The sequence below is a fragment of the Diceros bicornis genome, chromosome 10 (assembly GCF_020826845.1).
Source record: "Diceros bicornis minor isolate mBicDic1 chromosome 10, mDicBic1.mat.cur, whole genome shotgun sequence".
NCBI classification, from domain to species: domain Eukaryota; kingdom Metazoa; phylum Chordata; class Mammalia; order Perissodactyla; family Rhinocerotidae; genus Diceros; species Diceros bicornis.
Genome location: NC_080749.1, coordinates 52,403,714 through 52,431,493, shown reverse-complemented (window position 1 = coordinate 52,431,493; position 27,780 = coordinate 52,403,714). Strand labels below are relative to the sequence as shown.

General features: G+C 40.4%; 2 protein-coding genes across 2 annotated transcripts in view; one reads left to right on the top strand and one right to left on the bottom strand.

Annotated features, from left to right (window-relative positions):
* The window catches only part of TLK1 (tousled like kinase 1), a 151,233-nt gene extending 143,977 nt beyond the window's left edge, over positions 1-7,256 (top strand). Inside the window, exon 21 of the mRNA XM_058549228.1 lies at positions 4,052-7,256. Within this exon, the coding sequence (XP_058405211.1) occupies positions 4,052-4,228 (177 nt within the window). The 3' untranslated portion in view covers positions 4,229-7,256. The remainder of the gene's footprint in view (positions 1-4,051) is intronic.
* A 17,451-nt stretch (positions 7,257-24,707) lies between these two features.
* GORASP2 (golgi reassembly stacking protein 2) overlaps positions 24,708-27,780 on the bottom strand; it is a 32,023-nt gene continuing 28,950 nt past the window's right edge. The window contains exons 9-10 of the mRNA XM_058549229.1: positions 27,316-27,426; positions 24,708-25,772 (exon numbers count right to left, since the gene is read on the bottom strand). Coding sequence (XP_058405212.1) covers positions 25,429-25,772; positions 27,316-27,426 — 455 coding nt within the window. The 3' untranslated portion in view covers positions 24,708-25,428. The remainder of the gene's footprint in view (positions 25,773-27,315; positions 27,427-27,780) is intronic.

Sequence of the window (27,780 nt, the reverse complement as noted above, 5' to 3'; positions counted from 1 at the left end):
TTTGATAAATATGAGTAACCTAACCATGGTATAATGATGAGAAGAGCTAGATTTATTTTTAGAGAAAAAAATTACTTATAATTTCAAAGCAAAGAAAGTGCAAAGTAGTTACTTTCTAATATGATTAAACTTTGATTTAAAGTTAATCTTAGTTGTAGTTTTCCTACAAATGCTTTAATTCATGACTTCATGTGGTACTTACGAATTTTAAGGCAAGCTAATTTTATTTCTAGTGTCAGCAATAAGAAAAGGAAACAATTATTCCTTGAGAATGTTTTATCTTTTGCAAAAAATGGATGAATCTCTCAAATATGATATTAAATGAAAGAAACCAGGCAAAGGAGAACATAATCATGATTCTATTTATATAAAGTTCAAAATAATCAAAACTCAACTATGGTGTTAGAAGTTAGGATGGAGGTTACCTAGGTAGGTTGGGGGCAGAGCCAATGCCTGGAAGGGGGCATGAAGAGACTTAGGAGGTTCTGGTAAAGTTCTTTTTTCTTGAGTTACGTAGATATATTCACCTTTGTGCTATACACTTATGATTTGTCAATTTTTTAAAAAATATTAAAAATCTTTATTGAAGTATAACATAAGCTGTTCTCAAGGATACAATGTATAAAACCAGTTTGAGAAGGAAAAAAGGTAGTGATTATATTCCATTATTTACCTTTTTCAAAAGTGTACTGATGCACAGTGTTAACCTAGGAAACAAAAACCCCAATAGAAGTGTCACTTCAGTGTTCCTTTCATCTAAAGAAAGTCTTTATGCTCAATAGGAAAAAAAATTTTATGGCTAAAAATGGCATCATACCCTCTGGCCAAACTAAACTGATAATAAAATGGAATGAGGGTGAGAGGATTGTTTGTTTTAGCAGAAGAAAAATTCTACGGAAAAAAAGTCTCCAGAATTTTTTAAGCAGAAATGCAGCTTTCCATATTCAACATAGTACTGGAAGTCCTAGCCAGAGCAGTTAGGCAAGAAAAAGAAATAAAAGGCATCCAAATCAGAAAGGAAGAATTAAACTGTCACTATTTGCAGGTGACATGATGTTATATATAGAAAACCCTAAAAACTCTACCAAAAACTGTTAGAACTAATAAACGAATTCAGTAAAGTTGCAGAATACAAAATCAATATACAAAAATCTGTTGCATTTCTATACACTAATAATGAACTATCAGAAATTAAGAAAACACTCCATTTACAGTTGCATCAAAAAGAATAAAATACCTACAAGTAAATTTAACCAAGGAGATGAAGGACCTGTATACTGAAAACTAGAAGACATTGATAAAAGACTCAAATGGAAAGATATTCTATGCTCATGGATTGCTAGAATTAATATTGTTAAAAAGTCCATACTGGGGGCCAGCCCAGTGGCATAGTGGTTAAGTTCACATGTTCCGCTTTGGCGGCCTGGGGTTCGCAGGTTCAGATTGTGGACGCAGACCTACTTAGTGCTTATCAAGCCATGTTGTGGCAGGTGTCCCACATATGAAGTAGAGGAAGGTGGGCACAGGTGTTAGCCCAGGGCCAGTCTTTCTCAGCAAAAAGAGGAAGATTGGCAACAGATGTTAGCTCAGGGCTAATCTTCCTCACCAAAAAAAAAAAGACATACATTAAAAAAAAAAAGTCCATACTACCCAAAGCAATCTACAGATGCAATGCAATCCTATCAAAATTCCAATGCCATTTTTTACAGAAATAGGACAAACAATCCTAAAATTTCTGTGGAAACACAAAAGACCCCAAATAGCCAAAGCAGTCTTGAGAAAGAAAAACAAAGCTGGAGACATCATGCTTCTTGATTTCAAACTATGTTTCGTAGCTGTAGTAATCAAAGCAGTATGATATTGGCATAAAAACAGATACATAGATCAGTGGAACAGAATAGAGAACACAGAAATAAACCCATGCCTGTATGTTGTTAATTTACAACAAAGGAGGCAAGAATGTATAATGGGGAAAGGACAGTCTCTTCAATAAATGGTGTTGGGAAAACTGGATAACCACATGCAAAAGAATGAAACTGGACCACTGTCTTACACCATACACAAAAATTAACTCAAAGTGGATGAAAATCTTGAACATAAGACCCCAAACCATAGGGCCGGCCCCGTGGCTTAGCGGTTAAGTGCACGCGCTCCGCTACTGGCGACCCGGGTTCGGATCCCGGGCGCGCACTGACGCACCGCTTCTCCGGCCATGCTGAGGCCGCGTCCCACATACAGCAACTAGAAGGATGTGCAACTATGACATACAACTATCTACTGGGGCTTTGGGGGAAAAAAAAAGGAGGAGGATTGGCAATAGATGTTAGCTCAGAGCTGGTCTTCCTCAGCAAAAGAGGAGGATTAGCACGGATGTTAGCTCAGGGCTGATCTTCCTCACAAAAACAAAAAAAAACAAAAAAAAAAACAAACTGCTGCTTGAAAAAAAAAAAAAAAAAAAGACCCCAAACCATAAAGCTCTTAGAAGAAATGTAGATGGGTAAGCTCTTAACATCAGTCTTGGTGAGGACTTTTTGGATTTGACACCAAAAGCAAAGGCAACAGAAGCAAAAATCAACAAGTGGAACTGCATCAAATGAAAAAGCTTCTGCACAGCAAAACAAACCATCAACAAAATGAAAAGGCAGCCTACTGAATGGGAGAAAACATTTGCAAACCATATCTGATTAAGGGTTAATATCCCAAATACAGAAAGAACTCATACAACTCAATAGCAAAAAAACAATCCGATTTAAAAATGGGCAGAAGATTTAATAAGTATTTTTCAAAGGAAGACATTCAGATGTTCAACAGGTGCGTGAAAAGATGGTCAACATCCCTAATCATCAGGGAAATGCAAATCAAAACCACAATGAGTTATCACCTCATACCTGTTAGAATGGCTGTTATCAAAAAGATGAGAAATAAGTGTTGGCAACGATGTGGAAAAAAGGGAACAGTTGTGCACTGTTGGGAATGTAATTGGTGCAGCCACTATGGAAACCAGTATGGAGCTTCCTCAAAAAATTAAAACTAGAACTACCATATATATGATCTAGCAATTCCACTTCTGGGTATTTATTTGAAGAAAAGGAAAACACTAACTTGAAAAGAAACATGCACCCTCATGTTCATTGCAGCATTATTTACAATAGCCAAGACATGGAAACAATGTAAGTGTCCATCGATGGATGAATGGATAAAGAACGTGTGGAATATATATGTACGATTGACTGTTATCTTGCCATTTGTGACAACATGGGTGGACCTTGAGGGTAGTGTGCTAAATGAAGTAAGTCAGGTGGAGAAAGACAATTATTGTATGACTTCACTCATGTGGAAGATAAACACATAGATATGGAGAACAGATTGGTGGTTACCAAGGGGGAATGGGGCAGGGGGAGGGTGAAAGGGGTAAAGAGGCACATGTGTACAGTGACAGATGGCAGCTAGACTTTTGGTGGTGAACATGATGCAGTCTATACAGAAGTTGAAATATGTTGTACAGCTGAAATTTATATAATGTTATAAACCAATGTGACCTCAATAAAATAAATATAAAAAAAGATGTGGTGTGTATATATATACGATGGAATACTACTCAACCATAAGAAAGATGAAATCTTGCCATTTGTGACACCGTGGATGGACCTTGAGAATATTATGCTGAGCCACATAAGTTAGCGAAAGCCAAATACGGTATGATTCCACTCATTTGGGGAAGGTAAAAAAACAACAAAACAAACACTTAGACACAGAGGATAGATTGGATTACCAGAGGGGAAGGGCGAAAGGGGTAAAAGGGCACATTTGTATGGTAATGGGAAAAAAAGAAAAATATAATTTATAGGCTATAAAGTGAACCACTAGGTGCTATGAATTGAAAGTTGAATTTGGAGTGAGAATTTTATTGCTGCAGAAGAAAATTTTTTAAGATTTGAACCTCTAATAAAATGAAATATATTTATTGTCTTAAATGTGTCCGTCTTTCTAAAGTGTTCCGTTGACTCATATTTAAAGGGGGACTTTTGCTGACTTTTTTTTTTTTTTTAAGGCCTTTATAAGACGCTGTTTGGCATACCGAAAAGAAGATCGATTTGATGTGCACCAACTGGCAAATGACCCATACCTTCTCCCGCACATGAGAAGATCAAATTCTTCAGGAAACTTACACATGGCTGGGCTGACAGCATCCCCTACACCCCCTTCTTCAAGCATAATTACTTACTGACTTTCCTCCAAAATTGGCATGATATCTTTGAATTGCTTCCAGATGCACACTTGAGTTTGAGAGCATTTGAGTGTTTTTGTTGTTTTCTTTTTTGACACAGGACATGGTTGAGAACTGTTTGTGAACTCAAGTTCTTCGTAGCATCATTTGTATGAGACTGGATCATGGACAATGAATAAATTGTACACTTCTGACTGTAACCTTAAGCAGTGAAGGATGACGGCCTGTTGCACAGAAACAGGAGTACCATATTAAGATAGGAGAAAAATGGTTTTTTGTTTGTGTGGGGGAGCACTGTAAATAACGTTTATAATACTTAAATACATTTGGTTGTTACTAGAGAGTTCTAATATGAAGGGTAGTTTTTCATTATTTAAACACACATGGGAAAAATATGAGACATATTTCTAACACAAGAACTGTAGTGCCTGGACACGTTCTTCAGCATTCGGCAGTTAATCTGCTGAAACCAAAGTAAGAACTGAACGACAGTGACAGCCGTGTGGGATAGTCATAGATGTGCGAGTTAGAATCTTCGGACACAGTTAGACTTTGTCAGTTGCCTATTCTGGCTTTTACCAAGTTGTACCTCGAAATCATGTCCATTTTTTTCACTGGTTATGTTAAAGGGAGAGCTTAGATACGTTACACCTTTGACAAAATGAGCTGCTTGTTTTGAAATCAGTTGAATTCACTAAATTGTGATATCTCTGGTGTTTTCAACATGTTAGAATCAACAGATATTTTTCTTTTATTACCAGGCCTTGTTCATTAAAACAAGTGACAATATGTAACCAAATGCAGACCAGTTCTATGCAGGATAATGATAAATTCCCTTCTAGCTCTACTGTAAATTGTTGTACAGATGTCGTATTTCAATTACCAAGTTTCAGCAGCTTATTCTTGTACAAATGTTTAAAAATATGGCTTTTCTAATTGGATATTGTATTTTTTTTAAGTCTTCTTGAAGGCGCTTTAATTGCTGCTAAATGATGTTGCTTCTTTGCTAAAAAAATCGAATGACCTCCTTAAAGGTGCAAGTTGACTGTACATCATAGAGTGATATTAAAAGCGGACATTCATTAACAATCAAGGCATGTAAAAATGATCCATGTTGGACATGTAGAGTTAAATCAGTTTCTTGGGTTCTAGGGCTGTGGAGCACATAGATACTAGATTTATAAATTGTTCATGGTTATTCTGCATTTCTAGAAGGTTCTTATCAGCAAGGTGGGATGATGGTCCCATAAACAAGTTTCTTGTGGTTTGTACAAATTTGTTAAAATGTGAACATTTTCTAACTGCCTTGTATGGTAGAAACCATTATTTTTCAGGATGCTGTATTTCACTCCTGTAAGAATTATTTCTTTATTGTCACATTCATAATGCTGATACTTACGTGTAAGTTGTCCATGTTGCCGAAAAAGGAGGCTATACGTAAAACAGATTCTCCTTACTATTGTGCAGTTAAACTGTGGCTCTTATTTCTGATGTTGCAAGCCATTTTGTTTTTTCATTGTACATAGACACATTGTCTCTTTAAGATGCTGCTGAGATTGTAGAGAATGTAGCCAAAACAGTAATAAACAATGACAGTTAAAATTTAAAGACTATGAAAATTACATTCGAAGGGAGCTTTCAAGATTTAGGATATTGACTGATTTGGCTCCTTTACTTAAGAATGAACTTAATAAATTCTTTAAGTATATTTCAAGACAAGTATAAAGTGTTTCAAGCTGTTAAAGTAAACCTAATAACCATTATCAAGGCTAATCCTAGGTAAGTAACACTTAGCACTATCAAGAATGGCTTAAGGGCTATACCTGCTCATCTGTAGATTAAGATAGAAATCCTATAAAAAAAATATTGACATGGTAATGAAATGGTAGCATTGATTGAGTGCTTTAGGTGCTGCCTGCAAATTTTTCCATTTTGTTTGTTTTCTTCTTTCCAAATCATACTTTGTTCATGGAGTAACTGTTATTTGAAGTCCTGAATTAAAAGAAAGTGCCCAGTTTTGCTTAAAATTTTGGTGAGATATTAAATGGACATGTACATCTAACATGAGGTTGAATAAGTAGTATAGACCTAGATCACTGCTTCACCGTATTATTTTCAAATAAATGAAAATGACTGCTAGTGTCAAAATGCAGAAAAGGAGGAAAACAAGCCATAAAATGAAACTGCTTCCCTGACCTGGGCTTAAGTAATCATTTAGAATCAAGGATGTATAGGAGATGAATCAACTTGTAGACCGTCTCTTCCTCTTCAAGTTTTTCCAAACAAATGCTATAGATTTTGGGTCATATACCAGTTACCCAGCAGGTACAAGATGGCCAATTGAGCCAAATTGAATAATTTACTGTTACCTTCACATGAGAAATTAGTATCTATCACTAAATAATTTCAGTTATTCTGGCAATCTTGGGCTCTAATATCTTTTGAAGCTTAAATTGTTTTCTGGTCTTCTGAATTCTGTCTTCAGAATTAAAGCATGTCTTGTATCCCTAAGACAATAGCCCAAGTCTTCTCCCTTTGAGAGTCAGCAATGATACAAGGTAAAATGTACAGTTTTTGCATATAATTTTAAATCTTTGATGTGAATTAGCTTTAGTGTGTGCATGTTGAGAGGAAGTGTAGAAATCACTCTAATAATTTGTAAGTCGCGAGTTGGGTAGATACTTGGTTGTTTTTCAAAAATAAAGTCTCGGTCTATTTTATTCTTTACTGGCTGCCATCCCCTTCTCCTAAAAAAAAAAACTCTTTTGGTTTAAATCGTACATAAAATGTGAACAAATACTTCTACAGATACCTCATTACATGAAGCCAAAATGGTGGAGAGTTTCAGTGAAACATTTAAAGAGTATATTGTTTGTTTTACTGTTCATCGTTACTTATTAAATGCAATAATGTTGATACCATCAGATGTTATTAGCTATGTTTTGGTGGCAATGCAGACTCTGCAGTCCTTTTAGATTGTTAGTTTGCTCTAGAATTTAATTACATTGCTGTTTGATTTGTGTGTGAAGATAGCCTTATTTATACCTTTAAAGTCACATTGGCATGTCTGTCTCTAATCTCACTTGAAATTTTGACGTTATCTGATAATTTTCCTCCCAAATATACTAAACTTTAATGTTCTCTAGGCTTAATCTAATTCAAAAAGTGCCTTAGCAGCTAGTTAAGTCAAATTATTAGAATTCTAATTCCTGAATTTCAGAAATTCTACAGCAGTATTAGAATTTATATACCTTATCTGTTTATTTGAATTACCTTTATTTCCTAGAACATATCTATCTCCGTTTACCTTTCCCTATTTTCACTTCCCTCCCCCTTTTCTTTTTTTGAGGATTTTTTCCCTTGGGAATTCTTTAATTTTTTTTAAATGGGAAAGATTTGGGGCCAGCCTGGTGGGGCAAGCGGTTAAGTGCGCGCGCTCTGCTGCAGTGGTCCGGGGTTCGCCAGTTCGGATCCCAGGCGCGCACTGACGCACTGCTTGGCAAGCCATGCTGTGGCGGCATCCCATATAAAGTGGAGGAAGATGGGCACGGATGTTAGCCGAGGGCCAGTCTTCCTCGGCAAAAAAAGAGGAGGATTGGCAGATGCTAGCACAGGGCTGATCTCCTCACAAAAAAAATATAAATAAATGGGAAAGATTTGAGTAAATTTGTACAAACCAACTTCAAAAATTTGCACAGTGTCAGAGAAGAACTTAGAAGAGTTTTTAGTTAGGACCAAAATGTGTGATTTTTCACTTGGAAATCCTCACTCATTTAAAATATTAGGGATGTAGATTACCTACATATATGTGACTTTTTTTTTTAGTCTAGTTCCCATACAATATTATATTAGTTTCAGGTGTACAAATAGTGATTTGACATTTACATACATTATGAAGTGATCACAATAAGCCTAGTAACCATCTATCACCATATGAAGTTATTACAATACTATTGACTATATTTCCATATATGACGGTCATAAAAAAGCCAATGCAATATACTGGGTAAGAACTCGGATTTTGGAACCAGATTCTTTGGGTCCAAATGTCGACTGCCTTTTACTACCTGTGTTTCAGGTTCCTCATCTGAAAATGAGGATGATAATACCCACTATACAGAGTGGTTGTGAGGAGTAAATGAGTTCACATATATAAAGCACTTAGAACTGTGCTCAGCACACTGTAATACCATGTATAATAAGCTGCTATTATCGTCATTCTTTTTTAAGACTCAGAGATTATTCTGTTGCTTTTTACATATACGATGCAGTCTGCTTTGCTTCCTGTGATAATTTAAATTCTTTTAAGAAATAGTTTTACAATGCTTGACTCAAGTTTCAAACAGTGATGATTAGATTACCTGAAAGTGGTTGTGTAGCAATTTAAAACAAAAAATAGTAACTCTCTGTGTAAACTGTAATTGCCAAAAGGACCATACCCTAAGCATTTATGCTGTTTCATCAGAGGCAATTCTACCATACTTGCCAGAGTTTTCCTTGCTAGTAACAACCACTTGAGGTAGAATAGGCATTTTTATCCCAGTTTTAGAGGAAGGAAGAAACCTTGAGAAAAGAAATAACTTGGTTAGGCCACATAACTAGTAAGTAGTGGCATCAGAACTAAAGCACAGCTTTGGAGTCCTAGAGCAAGATTTTTACCATGTTAACATCTTGCCTCTTTATTATAAAATTTGTTTAGTTTGTTAAATCTTCGTGATTCTTCAAAGGTGACACAAATGTGAATAGATACAAACAGATAATTGTCACTGTAAAATAGTAAATCTAATGAATTCTTGAACTGTTAGATCAGGAATGCCATCTGAGCTGTGCCTTGATGGCTGTGAGTCATTTGAGAGAGGGGCTTCTGTCCCAGACTCATTCTAGCTAAGGTGCAGAGTGGGTCACAAACCTTTTCCTGTTCTCACATTTGTTTTTTGATGCATTTTTAATTTAAGTCAAGGATTGGATCCAGTTCTGCCTAACTTACAGAGATCAGTTCATGTTCCTCACCCTTGGTCCACTTTCATGAGCACAGAAGGTATATCCTGTGTCCTCTCCCTGCAGTGATAACCAGTTGGTCTCTAATAAGTTTGTAAAACTGTATTATTTTAAGTCAACAACTTTCTCAAAAGGAGGCACTGGAAACTTGAGAGAAACTTCACTAGTTGTCCATATATGGCCCCTGAACTTTGTCTCTAAAAGTCTTCTCAGTCTGGTGAAATCACCCATGTATGGTGCTCCAGTGCAGACATCACAAATGAGTAATCCTGACTTCATCAAGTGACTCTGTCTTTGGTTTAAAAAATCTGAATGTAATTAAGTTGAAAATTTTCTTTAAATATGTGATCCATTTTCATCAGAAGGACCTTAGGCTGTTCCCATAACCATATACTTGAGCTAAACAGTAGCTGTGCATGACCAACATCCCACCGTTCTTAGTGGAGTATGTGATATGTTTGGATTAAATACCATTGACATAATCAGAGAGAGACTGAGGTTTTATTTCTAGAATATGCCAGACATGAAATACTAAAATTACCTGATCCAAAGAATGAGTATGGCTAATTTGTTCTTAATACTAGTCATTTTGGGTGTTTCAAATAATCTTATGTCATTTATATTGCATCCAGGAGCATCTCCTTATGTCTGCTAATGACCAAATTCATAACTTGCTTTTAAGGAGATAGTCAGAAGAAGAGTGAAAAATGAGAAAAGCATGTTTTTGTTGTTATTTTTTGCTGAGGAAGATTCGCCCTGAGCTAACACCTGTGCTCGACTTCCTCTATTTTGTATGTGGGTCGCCACCACAGCATGGCTGATGAGTGGTATAGGGCTGCGCCTGGGATCTGAACCTGCAAACCCAGGCTGCTGAAGCGGAACACACTGAACTTAAAACCCTAGGCCGTGGGGCCAGTCCCAAGCATGGGTTTGTGTGTGTGTGTGTGTGTGTGTGTGTGTGTGTGAGAGGAAGATCAGCCCTGAGCTAACATCCATGCCAATCCTCCTCTTTTTTTCCCTTTTTCTCCCCAAAGCCTCAGTAGATAGTTGTATGTCATAGTTGCACACCAAGCGTGGGTTGTGATGTCAGACCTGGCATTGCATCCCAACTTTGTTAGTTAATAATAGTGTGAGCTTTGAGAAGTTGCTCACTAAGCTTACCTTCCACATCAGTAAAGTTTATACTAATAGCACCTGCCTTGCAGGCTCCTAGCACCAGGAATGGGTCCAGAAGTTTCTCCAACTGATATGGCACAGGCTCTGACCAATCAGAACAAATGTTGGCCATACTGCAGAAGAGAGGATCAAGAGGCCCCTATCTCAGGGTCGTTGTGGGACACCCTGAGGTAGGCATGGCAGCAGTTTGGACGAGGAGCTCAGGAGCCTCCAGGCAGCAGGCATTTATCAACCAGTGTGGAAGTTTCTGTATTTTAACTCATATCTGTGCGTAACTACCTAGTATGGGCCCTCCTTGTCACCAGTGACATACGGTAGGCTCTGTAAATGACTCCCTTCTCCAATACATGCAGCTATTTTGGAAGTTTGCACATCCAATGACTTGCACATCCACAACACTTGAATTTTGTGAGTTGGAGACCTAACTGGTCTCTGTTCAGAGCTCTGTCCTTTTTTCTTGACTTTAGGAATGCTATTTGGATCCCAAGATTGTGTATGTTCAAGCCACATAAATATTAAATTACACCATGATGGTCACTGGGCTAATGTAACAAAACGTATTAGTTTCTTTTTGACAATTTTAACTTCATCAGTAGGAATATTTTAAAATTTTATTCCCATGAGCTTCGTTCCTAGAGATAAAGAATATATACATACCTAGTTATTAGTAAAAAGCTTTATAAGAAATTGAGCTTTCCGAATGTAACCACAAAGCAAAAACCTATAAGTAAACAACACTAAAAGAGAAAGGAATCTAAGCATACCACTACAAAAAAATCAAATCACGAAGAGAGCAAGAAGAAAGAAACAAAGGAAATAGAAAACAGCTAGAAAACAACAATGGCAATAAGTACATACCAGTCAGTAATTAAATGTAAATGGACTAAATTATCTAATCAAAACACAGATAGTAGATGAATGGATAAAAAAACAAGACCCATCTATATGCTGCTGACAAGAGACTCACTTCAGATGTAAGGACACACACAGACAGAAAGTGAAGGGATAGAAAAAGATATTCCGTGCAAATGGAAACCAAAAGAAAGCTGGGTCAGTTATACTTATACAAAATAGACTTTAAAACAAAGACTGTAATAAGAGACAAGGGCATTACATAATGATAAAAGGGTCAATCCAACAAGAGGATATAACAATTGTAAATACTTATACAACTAACATAGGAGCACCTAAATATATAAAGTAAATATTAACAAACCTAAAGGGAGAAATAGCAATACAATATTATGAGGACTTTAATACTCCACTTTCATCAATGGATAGATCATCCAGACAGAAAGTCAATAGGCAAACATCAGCCTTAAATGATACATCAGACCAGACAGACTTAACAGATATATACAGAACATTCCATCCAAAAGCAACAGAAATACACATTCTCCTCAAGTGCACATGCAACATTCTCAGGGATAAATCATTATGTTAGGCACAAAACAAGTATTAATATATTTAATAAGATTGAAATCATATCAAGCATCTTTTCTGACCACAATGGCATGAAACTAGAAATCAATTACAAAAAGAAAACTGAAAACTTCACAAAAATGTGGAGATTAAACAACATGCTACTGAAAAACCAATAGGTCAAAAGAGAAATCAAAAAAATACCAAGACAAATGAAAATGGAAATCCAACATACCAAAACTTATGGGATGCAGCAAAAGCAGTTCTTAGCGGGCAGTTCATAGTGATAAATGCCCACATCAAGAAACAAGAAAAAAATCCCAAATAAACAACCTAACTTTACACCTCAAGGACTAGAAAGAGAAGAACAAACGAAGCCCAAAGTTAGTAAAAGGAAGGAAATAACAAAGGTCAAAGCAGAAATAAGTAGAAACTAAAAGGACAATAGAAAAGATCAATGAAACTAAGAGCTGGTTTTTTGAAAAGATAAACAAAATTGACAAACCTTTAGCTAGATACTAAGAAAAAATGAGGGCTCAAAATCAGAAATGAAAGAGGAAACATTACAACTGATACCATAGCAATTTACAAAAGATTATAAGAGACTACTATGAACAATTATATGCCAACAAATTTGGCAACCTAGAAGAAATGGATAAATTCCTAGAAACATACAACCTACCAAGACTGAATCATGAAGAAATAGAAAATCTGAACAGACCAATTACTAGTAAGGAGATTGAATCAGTAATCAAAAACCTCCTGACAAACAAAAGTCCAGGACCATACAACTTCACTGGTGAATTCTACCAAACATTTAAAGAATAATTAACACCAATCCTTCTCAGACTCTTCCAAAAAACAGAAGAGAAGGGAACATTTCTGAACTCATTTTATGAGGCTAACATTACCCCCATCCCAAAAACAGACAAGGACAACACAAGAAAAGATAATTACAGACCAGTATCTCTGATGAACATAGATGCAAAAGTCTTCAACAAAATATTAGCAAATGTACTTAATTCAATAATTCATTAAAAGGATCATACACCATGATTAAGTGGGATTTATTCCAGGGATGCAAGGATAGTTCAACATCCACAGATCAATGTGATACACCACATTAATAAAATGAAAGATGAAAATCATATGATCATCTCAATAGATACAGAAAAAGCATTTAACAAAATACAACATCCATTTATGATTTAAAAAAAAAAATCTCAACTATGTGGGTATTGAGAAACATACTTCAAATAATAAAAGCCATATAGACAAACCCACACTAACATCATACTCAACTGTGAAAACCTGAAAGCTTTTCCTCCAATATCAGGAACAAGACAAGAATGCCCACTCTCACCATAGTATTCAACATAGGATTAGAAATACTAGCCAGAGCAATTAGGCAAGAAAAAGAAAAGGCATCTAAATTAGAAAGGAAGAAGTAAAACTGTCACTATTTGCAGATGACATGATATTATATATAGAAAATCCTAAAGACTGCACCAAAACACAGAACTAATCAACAAATTCAGTAAAGTTGCAGGATTTAAAATCAATATACAAAAATCTGTTGCATATTTCTATTCAGTAATCTATCAGAAAGAGAAATTAAGAAAACAACTGCATTTCTAAGTGCATCAAGAAGAATTTAAAATATCTAGGAATAAACTTAACCAAGGGGTTGAAAGACCTCCACACTGAAAACTATAAGACATTGATAAAGAAATTGAAGAAACACAAATAATGGAAAGATATTCCCTGCTTACAGATTGGAAGAATAAATATTGCTAAAATGTGCATACTACCCAAAGCAATCTACAGATTCGATGCAATCCCTATCAAAATTCAAATGACATTTTTCACAGAAATAGAACAAACAATCCTAAAATTTGTATGAACCACAAAAGACTCCGAATTGTCAAAGCAACCTTGAAAAGAAGAACAAGGCTGGTGGCATCACACTCCCTGATTTCAAAATATGTTACAAACTATAGTAATCAAAACAGTATGGTATTGGCATAAAAACAGACACATAGAGTAATGGAATAGACTAGAGAGTGCAGAAACCAACCCACACATTTATGGTCAAATAATCTGCAACCAAGGAGGCAAGAATATACAATGGAGAAAGGACAGTCTCTTCAATAAATGTGGACAGCCACACCCATGCAAAAAGAATAAAACTGGACCACTATCTTACATCATACACAAAAATTAACTCAAATGGATGAAAGTCTTGAACATAAGACCTGAAACCATAAAACTCCTAGAAGAAACATAGATGGGTAAGCTCTTGACATCAGTCTTGGTGAGGATTTTTTGGATTTGACACCAAAAGAAAAGGCAACCAAAGCAAATAAACAAAAACAAGGGAGACTACATCAAATGAAAAGCTTCTGCACAGCAAAGGAACCCATCAACAAAATGAAAAGACAACCTACCAAATGGGAGAAAACATTTGCAATCATATACCCGATAAAGGGTTAATATCCAAAATATATAAAGAACTCATAAAACTCAATATCAAAAAAAAAATTCCATTAAAAATGGGCAGTGGGGGCCAGCCTGGTGGCATAGTGGTTAGGTTCACACACTCTGCTTCAGCAGCCCATGGTTCGCTGGTTCAGATCCCAGGCACAAACCTATATACCGCTCATCAAGCCATGTTGTGGTGGCATCCCACATACAAAACGGAAGAAGATTGGCAACGAAGCTAGCTCAGCTACAATCTTCCTCAAGCAAAAAGAGGAAGACTGGCAACAGATGTTAGCTCAGGGCCAATCTTCCTCACCAAAAAAAACCCAAACAAAAAAAACAATGCACAAAAGATCACATATCTATTTGGAAAAATAGACATTTTCCCAAAGAAGACATACAGATAGCCAACAGGTACATGAAAAGATGGTCAACATCCCTAATCATCAGGGACAACAAATCAAAATCACAATGAGATATCACCTCACACCTGTTAGAATGACTATTATCAAAAAGACAAGAAATAAGTGTTGGTGAGGATGTGGAAAAAAGCGAACCCTTGTGCACTGTTGGTGGAAATGTAAATTTGTGCAGCCACTTTGGAAAACAGTATGGAGGTTCCTCAAAAAATTAAACATATTACTACCATATGATCCAGCAATTCCACTTCTGGGTATTTATCTGAAGAAAAGGAAAACACTAATTTTAAAAGAAACATGCACCCCCGTGTTCATTGCAGCATTATTTACAAGAGCCGAGACATGGAAGCAACCTAAGTGTCCATCGATGGATGAATGGATAAAGAAAATGTGGTATGTATATACAATGGACTATCATCTTGCCATTTGTGACAACATGGATGGACCTTGAGAGCATTATGCTAAGTGAAATAAGTCAGAGAAAGACAAATACCACATGATCTCACTTACATGTGGAATCTAAACAAACAAACAAAAACCCTAAACAAGTTCATAGACACAGAACAGATTGGTGATTGCCAGAAATGGGGGGTTGGGGGGGTGTGGAGATGAGTGAAGGTGTCAAAAGGTACAAACTTACAGTTATAAATAAGTCACAGGGATGTAATTTACAGCATGGTGACTATAGTTAATAATACTGTATATTTGAAAGTTGCTAAAAGAGTAGATCTTAAAAATTCTTATCACAGGAAAAAAAATTTTATAACTACATATGGTGACAGATGTTAACTAAACATTGTGGTGATCATTTTGAAATATATACAAATATGGAATCATTATGTTGTACACTTGAAACTGATATAATGTGATATGTGAACTATGTCACAATAAAAAATATTACTTCACCCCAATTTCCTCATCTGCAAATAAAGGCAAAAGTTTCTAATATATATGTATTATATTATTTTCTTCAAAGAAAAAAATTGTTGGGAAAATCACACAAGAAATCAACATATCTAAGTGGTTTTAGTTATGAATAAATTCAAGTAAATCAAAGGATTATCAAAATGGGAAAAGGCATCATTTAAAAGCTATAGGCTGCTAAATGACAATTCCATCTTTACAAGTGCTTTTTGAGCATTTAAAAAATAATGCAGTCAGGGATGCTGTAAAATGGGTTCTTATCTAGCCTAGTCTAAAAATCCCTCGAAGGTCCTTTCATTCACCCAGCAAGAATTTACAGAGCATATATTCTACGGCCAGACTCTCTTCCAGGCTCTGAGGATACAGAAGGAGGCAGGAAAGTGTCCCTGTGGAGCATACAGTCCAACAGAGGAGACAGACATCAATTAGAGAATCACGCCAATAAATGTGAAATTACATAGTGGTCAGACAATAATGTGATGTGTGACTAAAAACAATAAAAAGAGGTACATAGAAAAAGTCAAAGGTCTATGCTACTCTAGCATAAAATAACTAAGATCATTTCACTATTAAAAACTCCTCACTTTGGAGATGAAATAATATGACATAGTCATATTTCCCAAATTATCAGAAGAGCAAAGTCATGCCCTAGGCTGCAAGCTGGGAATATTGGCCATAATAGCTGACAATACTCTAGGTAGTTTGAGAATTCTAATCTGAAGAATTATTTTAGATATATTTTAGATATATCTTAATATATATCTAAGATATATATTTTAATCCTGTCCATTCTCAACTCTTCAAAAGAGAAACTTTTGGAGAAATTTTAGCCCTAAAAAATAGGAGATCACTTAAGCTAAAAATCTTTCCTTGGTAGTTCTCTAACAAGGCTCTCAAATAATTTGTGTCGTTTTTATTACATGTATGAACTTCTTAAATCCCTGGATGATCATATTATTGACACTACCATAGTAGTTTTTAATACTTTTGCCGATATTGTATCAAAATAGTTCTCTCCAGACACCATTCTGTTCCCCTAAGATAAAGCAAAGAGCTGCAAATTTCTGACATGCTCAGATATTTCAAGCATTTTATTTTTTCTCAGTGTGAGAACTTTTATTAATTCTCCCAACCTGTTATAAATAAAAGAATAAATCTCTAAATAGCATCTTTTGAAATTGAGAATCTCGTCAAATAAAGACTCTCTTTAGGATCAATTCCTGCATAGCTTACTAATTGTTTACTCTTGAGCAAGAGAGCTAAGCCCTCTAATCTTATAACAAAAAGCAAAAATAAAAAAACCTCATTGTTTTTAACACCCGCCCACCCCCCCCCCCTCGCCCGCAGGTAGATGGGGAAGGGGAGAATACGAAGACTTGACCCGAGTGTTGAGGCAGAGCCCCAGATGTGAGCACTCTTGCCCTTTAGTTACTACACTGCACGCGCAGCACCCCTCCACCAGACACAGCTCTTGCCCCCTGGGGGAGAGGGGAATGTGGGTTTCCCCTTCTCCTCCCCTGCCCCACCCCCCACCGCCACCCCCCGGAAGGCATGCCCCCCCCCCCAAATCCCTGTTGAGGGTCCCTGGCCTAGAGAAGGACGTGGCGGGGTGGAGGCCGGGATCCGTGCACCAGGCACTCTGCTCTAACCTAGCGGTCACCGCAGGGACTCAGTCTCATCTGGGTCCCATTGCTAGACTCCAAGCTAAATGGGGACAGATCCTGATGGTCACTCATTCAGCAGATGTGAAGTGCCTGCTGTGAGCCAGGGATGTGCTAGGTGCTGCAGAGACGGTTAAACCAGACGTGGTCCCTGCCACCAAGGTGGGAAGACAGAGGGGTGTAACCCTAGGGGCAGCCTCCACTCCTCACATGTCACTTTGTGGCACTTTCTCACCTGAGTCATCCACAGAGAGACACCAGTGCCCAGAGAGAGCTGCAGCCCAGGCGCATGGCTCCATCCAACACCACAATCTCCCCAAGGAGCCTGCCGTTAAATGGCTCCGTTTGACTAGGCTGGTTCAAGCTGAGTTCTTATCACTACTAAGAGTCCTGATGACTGCACTGTCTTATTGTTGAAAAAAAGGAAAATCGCTGGCATTTTAAATTCTGATAAAAATGAGGGTACTGTTAGCTCTAGTTTGTGTTAAAAGCCTCCGCTAGGAGCGCTCAGAGGACCTCGCCTTTACCTCCTCTACCTCAGCCCTCCTGTGGTCTCCCATGAGGCTGTGGGCTGCTCCACCCACCCCATGCCCACATGGCACAGCCATGCGGAAAGAACAAATGAACGGTCCCTATTCCCTCCTGGGTACTAGGCCCAGCTCTACCTCCTCCTCGCTGTGAGCCTGAGGGAGTCGTTGAACCTCTCTGGATTTCACTGTCTTCATCCATGAAACGAGGGATTGAGGGAGGAGATCTCCCAGTTCCCCCAAGCGGCTTTCCCTGAGCCATAGGCGTTGGTATTTTTTTAAAGGACCAAGGTTGAGAAGCACTGGGTTGCTCTTCTGAGCCCAGGTGGAAAGTATTGCCTTGGCTGGAGGGGAGCTGGAGAAGAAGCAAAGGTCTCACCCCACCTGGCTTTTGGCTCTTCCCAGACCTCTGAAAGACCAAGAGAAACTGAAGCTGCTCTCTAGGCACATCTGGAGCAGGGCGTTGAGGGTAGGGAAGAGGTGCATTGGGGGGCAGGAGACCTGGGGCATCACTTCTCTGGGGATAAGATGAGCTTTTAAAGTTTCCGTCCTCCGTTCAGCTCCGGGGGTATTGTGGCTGCCTTCCTCAAGGATGCCACGCCCTTCTCTCCTGCTCAGAGGGAACCTTAGCCCTGAGCTACCATCTGTTGCCAATCCTCCTCAGGTTGATATGTTTACTTTAAAATTGTATTGAAAAGAGGCTCCTTTTGGGGGAATGCACAAAAGCTATAAACGTCCATGGTGGAAGGGAAGCAGGGACTAAGTCCCAGAGCCCTTTTCCAAAGAACAAAAAGCGCCCCCACCCTTGGGGCCGCTCCCGCGACGCCCCAGCCCCGCCCAGGGGCCCTGCAAGGCCGGCCCGGAGACCCCGCGGCCTCCGATGGGGGCGGCTTTCCCAGGCTCGCGGCGCCACCTGGTGGTCGCGGCGCGCACTGCGGGCCTCGCTCGGGAGCCCGCCCTGGCGCGGCTCCCTTTGCACGTGGGCCGTGGGGCGAACAGGAGTCCCTGGGCACAAGTCACTGTTGGGCACTGCGGCCGGCCGCCGTCTGGGGACAGAACTGAGGCTTGGGACCGGACAGACCTACCTGCAGTCAGCTCCTACCCCAAACCTTTCCCGCTGTGTGAACTGGAGGAGGTTTCTTATCTGTGAAGCCAAGATAGCATTACCACCTGCTGGGATGCCCTGGGGAATTAATGAATTAAATAGGAAAACTTGCCCAGCATGGCGCCTGGCACCTGCTGTCAACTCAATACTTCTCTTTAAATTGATTCCTTTTTCTTGCTAAATTTTGTTTGTAAAAGACGCTACTTTAGCCTCATCCGAAGCAACTCTCTTTCAATTCATGTTACATATACAGGTATTAAAATTAGAAAACAAATTTTCCTCCACGTACCACACTAGGCCACACCCGTCCCTAGGCTCAAGTCCAGAACCTGTGCCTGTCCGTCCAGCGGTCCCTCCTCTTTCTCTCTCTTCTGCCTTCTTCCACGTTCCAAGATAGTCAACCTTCACCTGTCCCCTCCTGGAACGCGACAGCAGGTGCCAAAGACTCGAGTGCGTTGTGTTTTTTTCCTCAGCTTATATTATTTGCTTAGCAGAGATGTGAATTTGGAAAAATGAATTTCATTGTCTCTGAGGTTTCGTGCTCTTTTTATTTCTGGTCGTTTCAGGAAAAGAAAAACAACTTTGCAGGGACCAAGGTGGGTACATGCCTTGTTTATTAAAATCAGAATGAGCTCTGAGCCCCCGGACTTCTGCAACAGGAGCCTGTTTCTTCTTGCTTTTATTCAGCTCCCTAACAAGACAGATGGAGTTTGCTCTCACATTTATGTTCCCCACTGCCCAAAAGCGCACGGGTTGTTCAGTTGCTGATCTCAAATGAAACAATGTTAGAACTATGTATACTTCATGTACCTGACAGCTAACATTAATTCCAGAGATCTAAATGCCAAAACAATGCCTAGAGACAATGTGGACTCTCGCCATCACGTCTCTGGGCCTCTCTGCTCAGAAAAGCTGTCTGAACCACACAGGGACATTTCTGGCTAAACTGATTTACAAACACAACATAACATTGCAGATCAGTCACAGTGCAAGTCTATTAAGGCAAATGTCGCTGATGATTCTAATCCAGGGCCAGTGTGAGGGATTTCTCAGTAGAGAGCTCCCTGTGTATATGGTGCCCTTTAATTGCTGCTGGAGACTGCCAGCAGCCCCACTCCAGGCTAGGCACTCCTGGCTCTATGTCTCCCATTTCTCCCCTATGTGAAAATAACCCTATTTTCGTTGATTAACAGTTAAAAAAAAATTCTAGCAATACTCAAGTGTATAAGAGAAGAAACGAGAAGTTCCCATAACCGTACCCTCAGCCACTGTAATTCAAGTGCTTCTCAAAGATGCTTTCCCCCAGCCTCAGGCAGACTTTTTGTCCAGTCTTAAACTAGGCCAGCCTGGCTGGAGCCAGGCAAATGTAAGCCGCTTGCCTCTCACCAGGATGTGAGGCTGTAGAGAGTGGAGGGCAAGAAAGCCATCCAGGAATTCAGCACCTCTTATTACCTACTCCTTGGTCCCCAAAAAGGAGAACCAATAATAAATTCCAGTAGTTGGTTGTTAAGTAAATAATAGGTTTGGGGTCCCAGAATTTGCTTCAGGAAAAGGCTGATGAAACCCAAATCCCTGTCACTGTTCCAGTCATTGTCTAGGGACCTATTTCTCCCCCAGGTTTATGGTTTAAGCAACTACTTCAAATTTTTCCAACCTTAGTGCTCATTCCACCACTATTCATGGGTCCAAAATAAGGCCGTCCTATGAAGGATCTTGTTTTCTGATCCTGAATCCCCCGGGCTCTGGACCCTCCAACTTTTTGAAGTCCCAGTTTCCCACCCTTCTCTACCAGGATAATATTCAAGACACTGCAAATTCAGACATCTGTGGGCCAGGTGGGGACTGTGGCAAACTGGAGGGTGTAGGCTCAAGGGGGTGCTTGTTTCCTTGTGGGACTGAGGATCCAGTGTTGCCAGATCTTGGGACTTTTTAAGAGAAACCAGAAATCTGGATTTATGTGAAACTTTCTGATTTTTAAATGTTGGCAATTAATTTGCATTTTAATATATACAGGGCAGTTCAAAGAAAACATGTCTGGGGGGAAGCCAGCTCGCTACCTCTTGTTCACTAGACAGATTAGAGCTGGCTCAGCTCCTCACTTCATTATTCACTGCTCTGGAGGTGAGCACTTAATAAATGCTGGCTAGGCCGGCCCCGTGGCTTAGCGGTTAAGTGCGCGCGCTCCGCTACTGGCGGCCCGGGTTCGGATCCCGGGTGCGCACCGACGCACCGCTTCTCCAGCCACGCTGAGGCCGCGTCCCACATACAGCAACTAGAAGGATGTGCAACTATGACATACAACTATCTACTGGGGCTTTGGGGAAAAAAAAAGGAGGATTGGCAACAGATGTTAGCTCAGAGCCAGTCTTTCTCAGCAAAAAAAAAGGGGAGGATTAGCACGGATGTTAGCTCAGGGCTGATCTTCCTCCCAAAAAGAAATAAATAAATAAACGCTGGCTACTGTTACTATCCCAAGCCCCAGTGGCCTTCGTAGAGCAGGGGCCTGTTTCTATTGCCAGGAAATATGGTGCAACCTCACTCTAACATTGACAGTCCCTAGGGGCCACCTCCACCAGTGGATGGAGAGCGTTTTCTCATGTTTTGTTTGAACTGGCAAAGGGTGGCCAGAGGGCACCCGTGTTGACCTAACTCCCTGGAGAAGCAGCTTTTTCTGCACTTCTCAGTCCGCAGCTGCTCTTGAACAGACGTAAACTCTGTCCCTGGCCCTCTGCAGCTGATGGATGCCTCTTCCACTGGCCACACCCTTCTGAACAGCACCTTCTCTCTCTCTTCCCTCAGCTCCCAGGGTGACGCCAGCCTGGGAGCAGTTCCCACCTGCCCTTCCACTGGCGTGTGGTTCCGGTGTTCGAATACTGGCATCAATTCCCCATTCTTCTATTTAATCAAATTGGCTCATAAGCAAGAAGCCTATAAAAGAATGTGGTGGTTAGCAATACTGGAAATTGTTCTTCCTAGATCTACTGCAAAAAGCATCAGTGATAAAAAGATCCCTTCTTTAATGTGTATAATTTGCTAAGTGGTGAAAGTATCTTGGTAGACAATGACCTTTCTGCTGCCTTATTACCCCCGCAAGTTATAGACCAGCCTGACTCAATTATTACCTAGGAGGAGGTACAGGGCCTGCTGCTAATTGTAGCCTGAGAGGGGACAGGTTCAGTGAGGAAGAGAAATGTCAGTGTTAAGTGGTTCTATCCCCTGGGAAGCTTTTCAAAACTCCAAGGGCCCAGGAATCCATATTCTAATTGAGTTGATTCCAATTTGCATCCAGGGTTGAAATGCTTGCTAGGTGGTCAGATAATTAAAAGGGAGGCCTTCACCTTCAGGCCAAGGCAGAGCCATTCTGGAACACTAGTTGGTGACTCACAAATAAGGAAGGTCTTTTTCATTTTATTTCATCTTTTCAATTAGCTAAATCAGGCTGTTCCAAGGTGAGTGCATTTAGTAATGGACTAACCATAAAACAGGAACAGAAATCAAAGGGGAAAGGTAAAGCCACCATCACACTCAGTCTTAGCTACCAAAGTGGCCTTCAGGTGACAGCAGCAATCTCCCTTGAATCTACTTCTTGCATTGGCCCTCAAACTCTTCCCTCCTTTTCACTCATTTCAGGGCTAGCTGCCCCTGGAGGGACTGCTGCTGCCCCTCCAGCCTCCTCACTACCACACAGGCATTCTCAAATGCAGATCTGAGCTTGTGCCCCACGGAAATCCTTCAGTAACTTCTGTTTATAAGACAAAGCTCCAACTCCCTAGCCCAGCACTCAGGGCCCTTCACGATCCGGCCCCTGTGCACTCCACTCCTCGCCATTCCTCAAACACTTAAGACTTTCTCTAACCTTGAATGGTCTCCTTTTGCCTGAATAATTCTTCATGTCAAATGTCCTCTCTCAGAAACTTTCCTGCCCCTCTCCCCAGCACCCTGGCCAGAGTGCTCTTCAGGCTCCATCAAATCTTGGGCAAATGGTGGTGCTGCGTGTGGGCCACACAGTGGGTTCAGCTCAGCTCCATGTGGTGCAGCTCACTGGGCCTCACTAGTTACTCTTCCTCCTCCTCAGTAACAGCTGGGCCCATGGCGGGATAAAGACTTCACTTCTCAGCCTCCCTTTTCAGCTAGAAGTGGCCACATAACTCCACACTGGCCGGAAGGATGTAAGGCAAAGTGCTGTGTGAAACTCCTCTGAATTGTCCCCAAAGGAAGGGGGACATGCCTTTCTCTTCTTCTGGCTAGAACGAAGATGGCATGGCAGGGGCTCCAACTGCCATCAGGGTCCATGTGATGACCATGGAAATGGAAACCACACCCGGTAGAACTGCACGATAGGAGCCGAGGTCTCTGACGTGACAACAGGCCGGTCCTGCCTCAGCTGGACTACCTTGACTATCTGAACATGGGAGAGAAAAACTTTCTTGTTTAAGCCACTATTATTTTGAGAATTTGTGTGATAAGCAAGCCTATTCCAAACTAACGTCCTCCTTCACCAGTGCCTCATGCCTCTGTCATGTGAGCCTCTTGTGTGAACGTGGGCACACGCTGAATGATACAGGAGTTCAAAGGTAATTCTGACTGTATGTGATCCTCACTGCCTGGGCTGGCCGCGGAGCACATCTCCATGGTTAGAGTACTTACTCTGCAGTGCCCTGAGATGGCCTGACCTCACATGGAGTGGCCTCCTGGTAGGGACACTATCTTTTACATCCATGTTTCTGACCCCTGGTACAGGATCTACTATTACACCAAAACTGGTTTTTCTGAAGGAAACAGAGGATATCTAAAATAAGTGTCTTCCACCTCAGGAAGATCCAGTGAACCAATCTGGGCCAAGTCTGTGCCCACCTTCCGAGTAAGTGCAGAGACTCCCCCTCTCCCCAGAGCTTAGTGTGTTACATGTGCTTATGGACATGCTTCCAGGAGACAGTCCAGGGCTGTCATCACTCTCAAATGAGAACTGTGACTGCACAAGAGTTAAGAATCACTGCATTGGAAGAACTGTTTTTTAAAAAAAATCATTTTTAAAGCTTAAAAACTACTTACTTGCTTTCCACTAAGGTATCAACTTAACATTTTTTAAAATATGAGCATCTTTTAGAAAGTAGCAACAATTCGCTCAACTTTTCCTGTCCTGCAAAGTAAAAAATAATATTTAAATATGCTTGTAAATATTTTCCATTACAAGCTCCTTTTCAAAAAATAGGATTGTTAACTGAAATATTCTAGAAATATTTACAATGTAAACAGAAGCAGCTGTGATTGGAGCTGGAGGCTTTTCTATCATTTAGCTTTATGTATAAACCTGGCTCCAAAAATGGATATATCCTAAAACTAGCTGGCCCTGGGCCTCCTATTGGAGGCACTGGGTTGGCGCTGATAACTCTAGTTTCTAGCCGAATGGTCGCAGGTCAGTTACATGTGCTGCTCCCTTAGCAATGTTCATGCCAGTACCAGGTCAATAACCGATGAAGCTCTTTCATCTTATTTAAAAAAGAGATATAATATGCATTTAATTTCATTCAATAAATCAATTCCACTTAACTTACCATCTCAGAAAACTTAGGAGAAAGCAAACATTAAGACATTAAAAATTACATTAAAGTTGTGTGACATACTGGAGAGTAACGAGCGCACACATGGCAATTAGGAGTTGTCATTTAAATGTATCACAAGAAGAAAATTAAAATTATTGTAATTTATTGCTGTATCTATGCTTTCCCAGTATAGCTATATTATAAGTAGCCACAAAGTGCCACCTTCTGGTTTAAAACTGTGCAACATCTCCTTTATTTCTTTTTAAATGCCATTTTATGGTGGACGTATAAAGCAACAGCAGCAGTTACAAAATGTTGTCTGAGTAATTTTGAGAGCTCAAAACAAAGATCTGTGTATAGGCTGAATAAAAAGATGTTCAATTAATAGTGCACATTGTGTAACTTTAACAGACATCTTAGTTGGAATTTTCGTGTAAACTTTAACAGAGATGTGACTCACAGAGACCAAAAATAAAATATCTTTTCTCTTCATGGTTTAGTGAGGTGGTCTGCATTCTTGCAAATGATTTAGAAAATACAAGAAATGTTGCATGTGAGTACTAGGCATAAAATACTTCGCTTTCTTACAGAAGGAGCAGCAAGGGGACAGGGAGCTTAGTGAACGCCCTGTCACCACCTTTCCCAAAGATGTACACCCCCACGAACGGCAGTGGAAACGTGGCAGCAAGCCACCCTTACAGTTCTTTTTGGTTGTTTTCAAATACAAGCACTTTCTGAGAGTTCCCTCCCTGGCTGGTGAGCCCCACCCCCACTTGGCAGGATACAAGCCCACATCCTCTTGCTTAGTTTTCCCCTTAGAATTATTTACAGGACGCCTACAGATACGGTACAAACTAGTATGAAATTAATGATAGTTTGCATTTCCAGACACGCTCCCGTGGTTAAACAAGCACACCACGCCAATTCCGAAGACTGGTTCAAAGTTAAGGTGACTCAGAGGCATTTGCATCCGTAACTGCAGAAACAGGCTTCTCATTGGCTGGGGAGGCGGATTCGCCGACTCTGTCCTCAACAGTGGTGGAGGTCTGGGGAGTGGGAGGCGTCACATCCACAGTGAGTGTGGAGGCAGCATCTGCCCTTGCAGTGGTCGTGACAGGGTCGGAGGGTGGGCTGCTGGTGGGTGGGAGGGAGGACAGCAGCTCCCCTGAGCCTGCTGCAGAAGAGACTTCTGGAACCAAAGGGAATGACGGGAGGAACTCAGATGGCATGGGGAGAGGTGCAGTGCTGGATAAGTTTCGGGGAGATAAGGAAGGAAGAGGTGGCAAACCTAGGACAAAAATGGCATGGATCATACATCAGAGGAGAGACAACACAAATCACAATCTCTGCTTATCCCCATTTGGAGGCCAGGGTAGAGTTAAATATTTACTGCAATACCAGTTGGCCAGGAGGAAAGGGTCCTGGCTTCTAGGCTCCCTATGACAGCCTGGCTCAGGGAACAGAGGACTCTCCTAGTCGGGATGGACAGGAGCCCATCCAGCAGGCAAAGCAGCTACACTGAGTGTTGGGCAGGTGAACAACTCCTGCCAGCTGAGTCAGAGCTGCCCTGTGGACAGACAAGAGCAAGAGGGGACACAGGAGCCAGCTCTCCTGTGAAGGTCATGGGAGGGAGGGGCTCATCATGCAGCCCCCTGCATTAGCCTCCCCCTAAGTACCCAGCCTCTGTTCAAGCCCTGTGATTGATAACTATTCATATTATACTTTGTGGGTTTATTGTGATGATTTTAAAATGCAGAATGAAGGAAAAGAGTATTACTTTTTTAAAAAGAAAGGAGAGGGAAGTTGTACAAAAGGTTCAGGGCAACCACTGGGCTGCTGAAACCCTCAATGCTCTTAGAGTCTGTCCCTCAATTTGGGGAAATGCAGGGCACAAAAGAAAAGACAAAGGGAGTGTGAGACAGTAACCATTAGTTAGTGTTTACTACTCTTCCTTTGTTTTTTAAACCATTATGCTGAAAAGTAAATGGGTTAATGAGGACAGGTAATGAATATATACAGATGGTGAGTGTCCAACAGGGGTGGTTATGATCTAGACACACACATGACCATGCATACCCTGGTGTAATAAGATCACTCACTGACATCACCGATGGGCCAGACTACTGAGACTGGCAATTAAACGTCAGCCCTGACATGTGGCCATCTAGAGTTAAAGGTAATCTGGGCAATCATTAAGTAGAGGAGTAGACTGTAGGACACTCTCCTGCTTCATTTCTGTCAGTGCATAAAGTCGGAGTGTAAACACTTTGAATATCTGCTAACTTGACTATTTGCAGCTAAAATCTCTCACAGTTTTTATTACAAAAACATTTGTTAATGATGGGGAATATTTATCTAATAACAAGCCCAGCCAGCTGAGCAAGGGTGATAATTTCACAGCCTAAGTTTCTGGGCCTGTGCTACGCAAAACAGGCACCACTGGTGGCAGCCGCTCAAAACACGAGGAGACTCATGGGGAGCTCATTCACCTCCACGGGGCGAAGTGCACACCTCCCATCAATTCCGTTACAGCAATGCCAGGCCACAGGTCTTTATTTCTACAGTGGGCCTTTAGAGTGCTTGAGCTGCCAGGGTGCAGGGAGAGTAGAAATGGGCAGGAGAGGTGGCCAGGCAGAGGAAAATCACAAAGATAGTCTTCTTCCTCTTCTTTGTTCAGCTTTTTAAATAAAAAAAATCAATACTCATTTCAAGCAGCTAAAATTTGTTAAACTGACCTGCCCTTTCCAGAAAAAACTAAAATAGAGGGCTGGCTTTCCTGGATAAAGCTTTTTATTAGACAGAGTCCTAAGAAGGCAAGATAGGCAACATACCCGGGTTCACAAGTTCTGGTAAACCGACACTTGGCATGACGTGTGGTGCGGGGAGGTTGAGATTGGGAAGTGGGGGCAGGTTAGGCAGTCCTGTTGGTAAAGGCATCAGACCTGAAGAGAAGGCAGAGAAACAAACGGTAAACCACTTCCCCCGGGGAAAACATTCAATCCTTGTGTACTGAAAAAAATACTACCCACTTCAAAGTGAGAACACCAGAAGTCCATTTACTGTGTGGCAGTTTTGTATTATAACAACAAAATCTCACTTAAGCAAAACATCTTCTATAGACCTAAGTGATTCGAGGGCTAAGTGGGTAAGGGTTAAGACAAATAGGAATACTTCTAAACCCGAGAACAAGAATGATGATGGCCTGAGTATCTTGGAGAAAGGGCTGATTTATCTCACCAAGTATGGTAGTAAATGGAACTGAATTTTTCTTAGATGGTTGAGGTTTACAGTCTCTC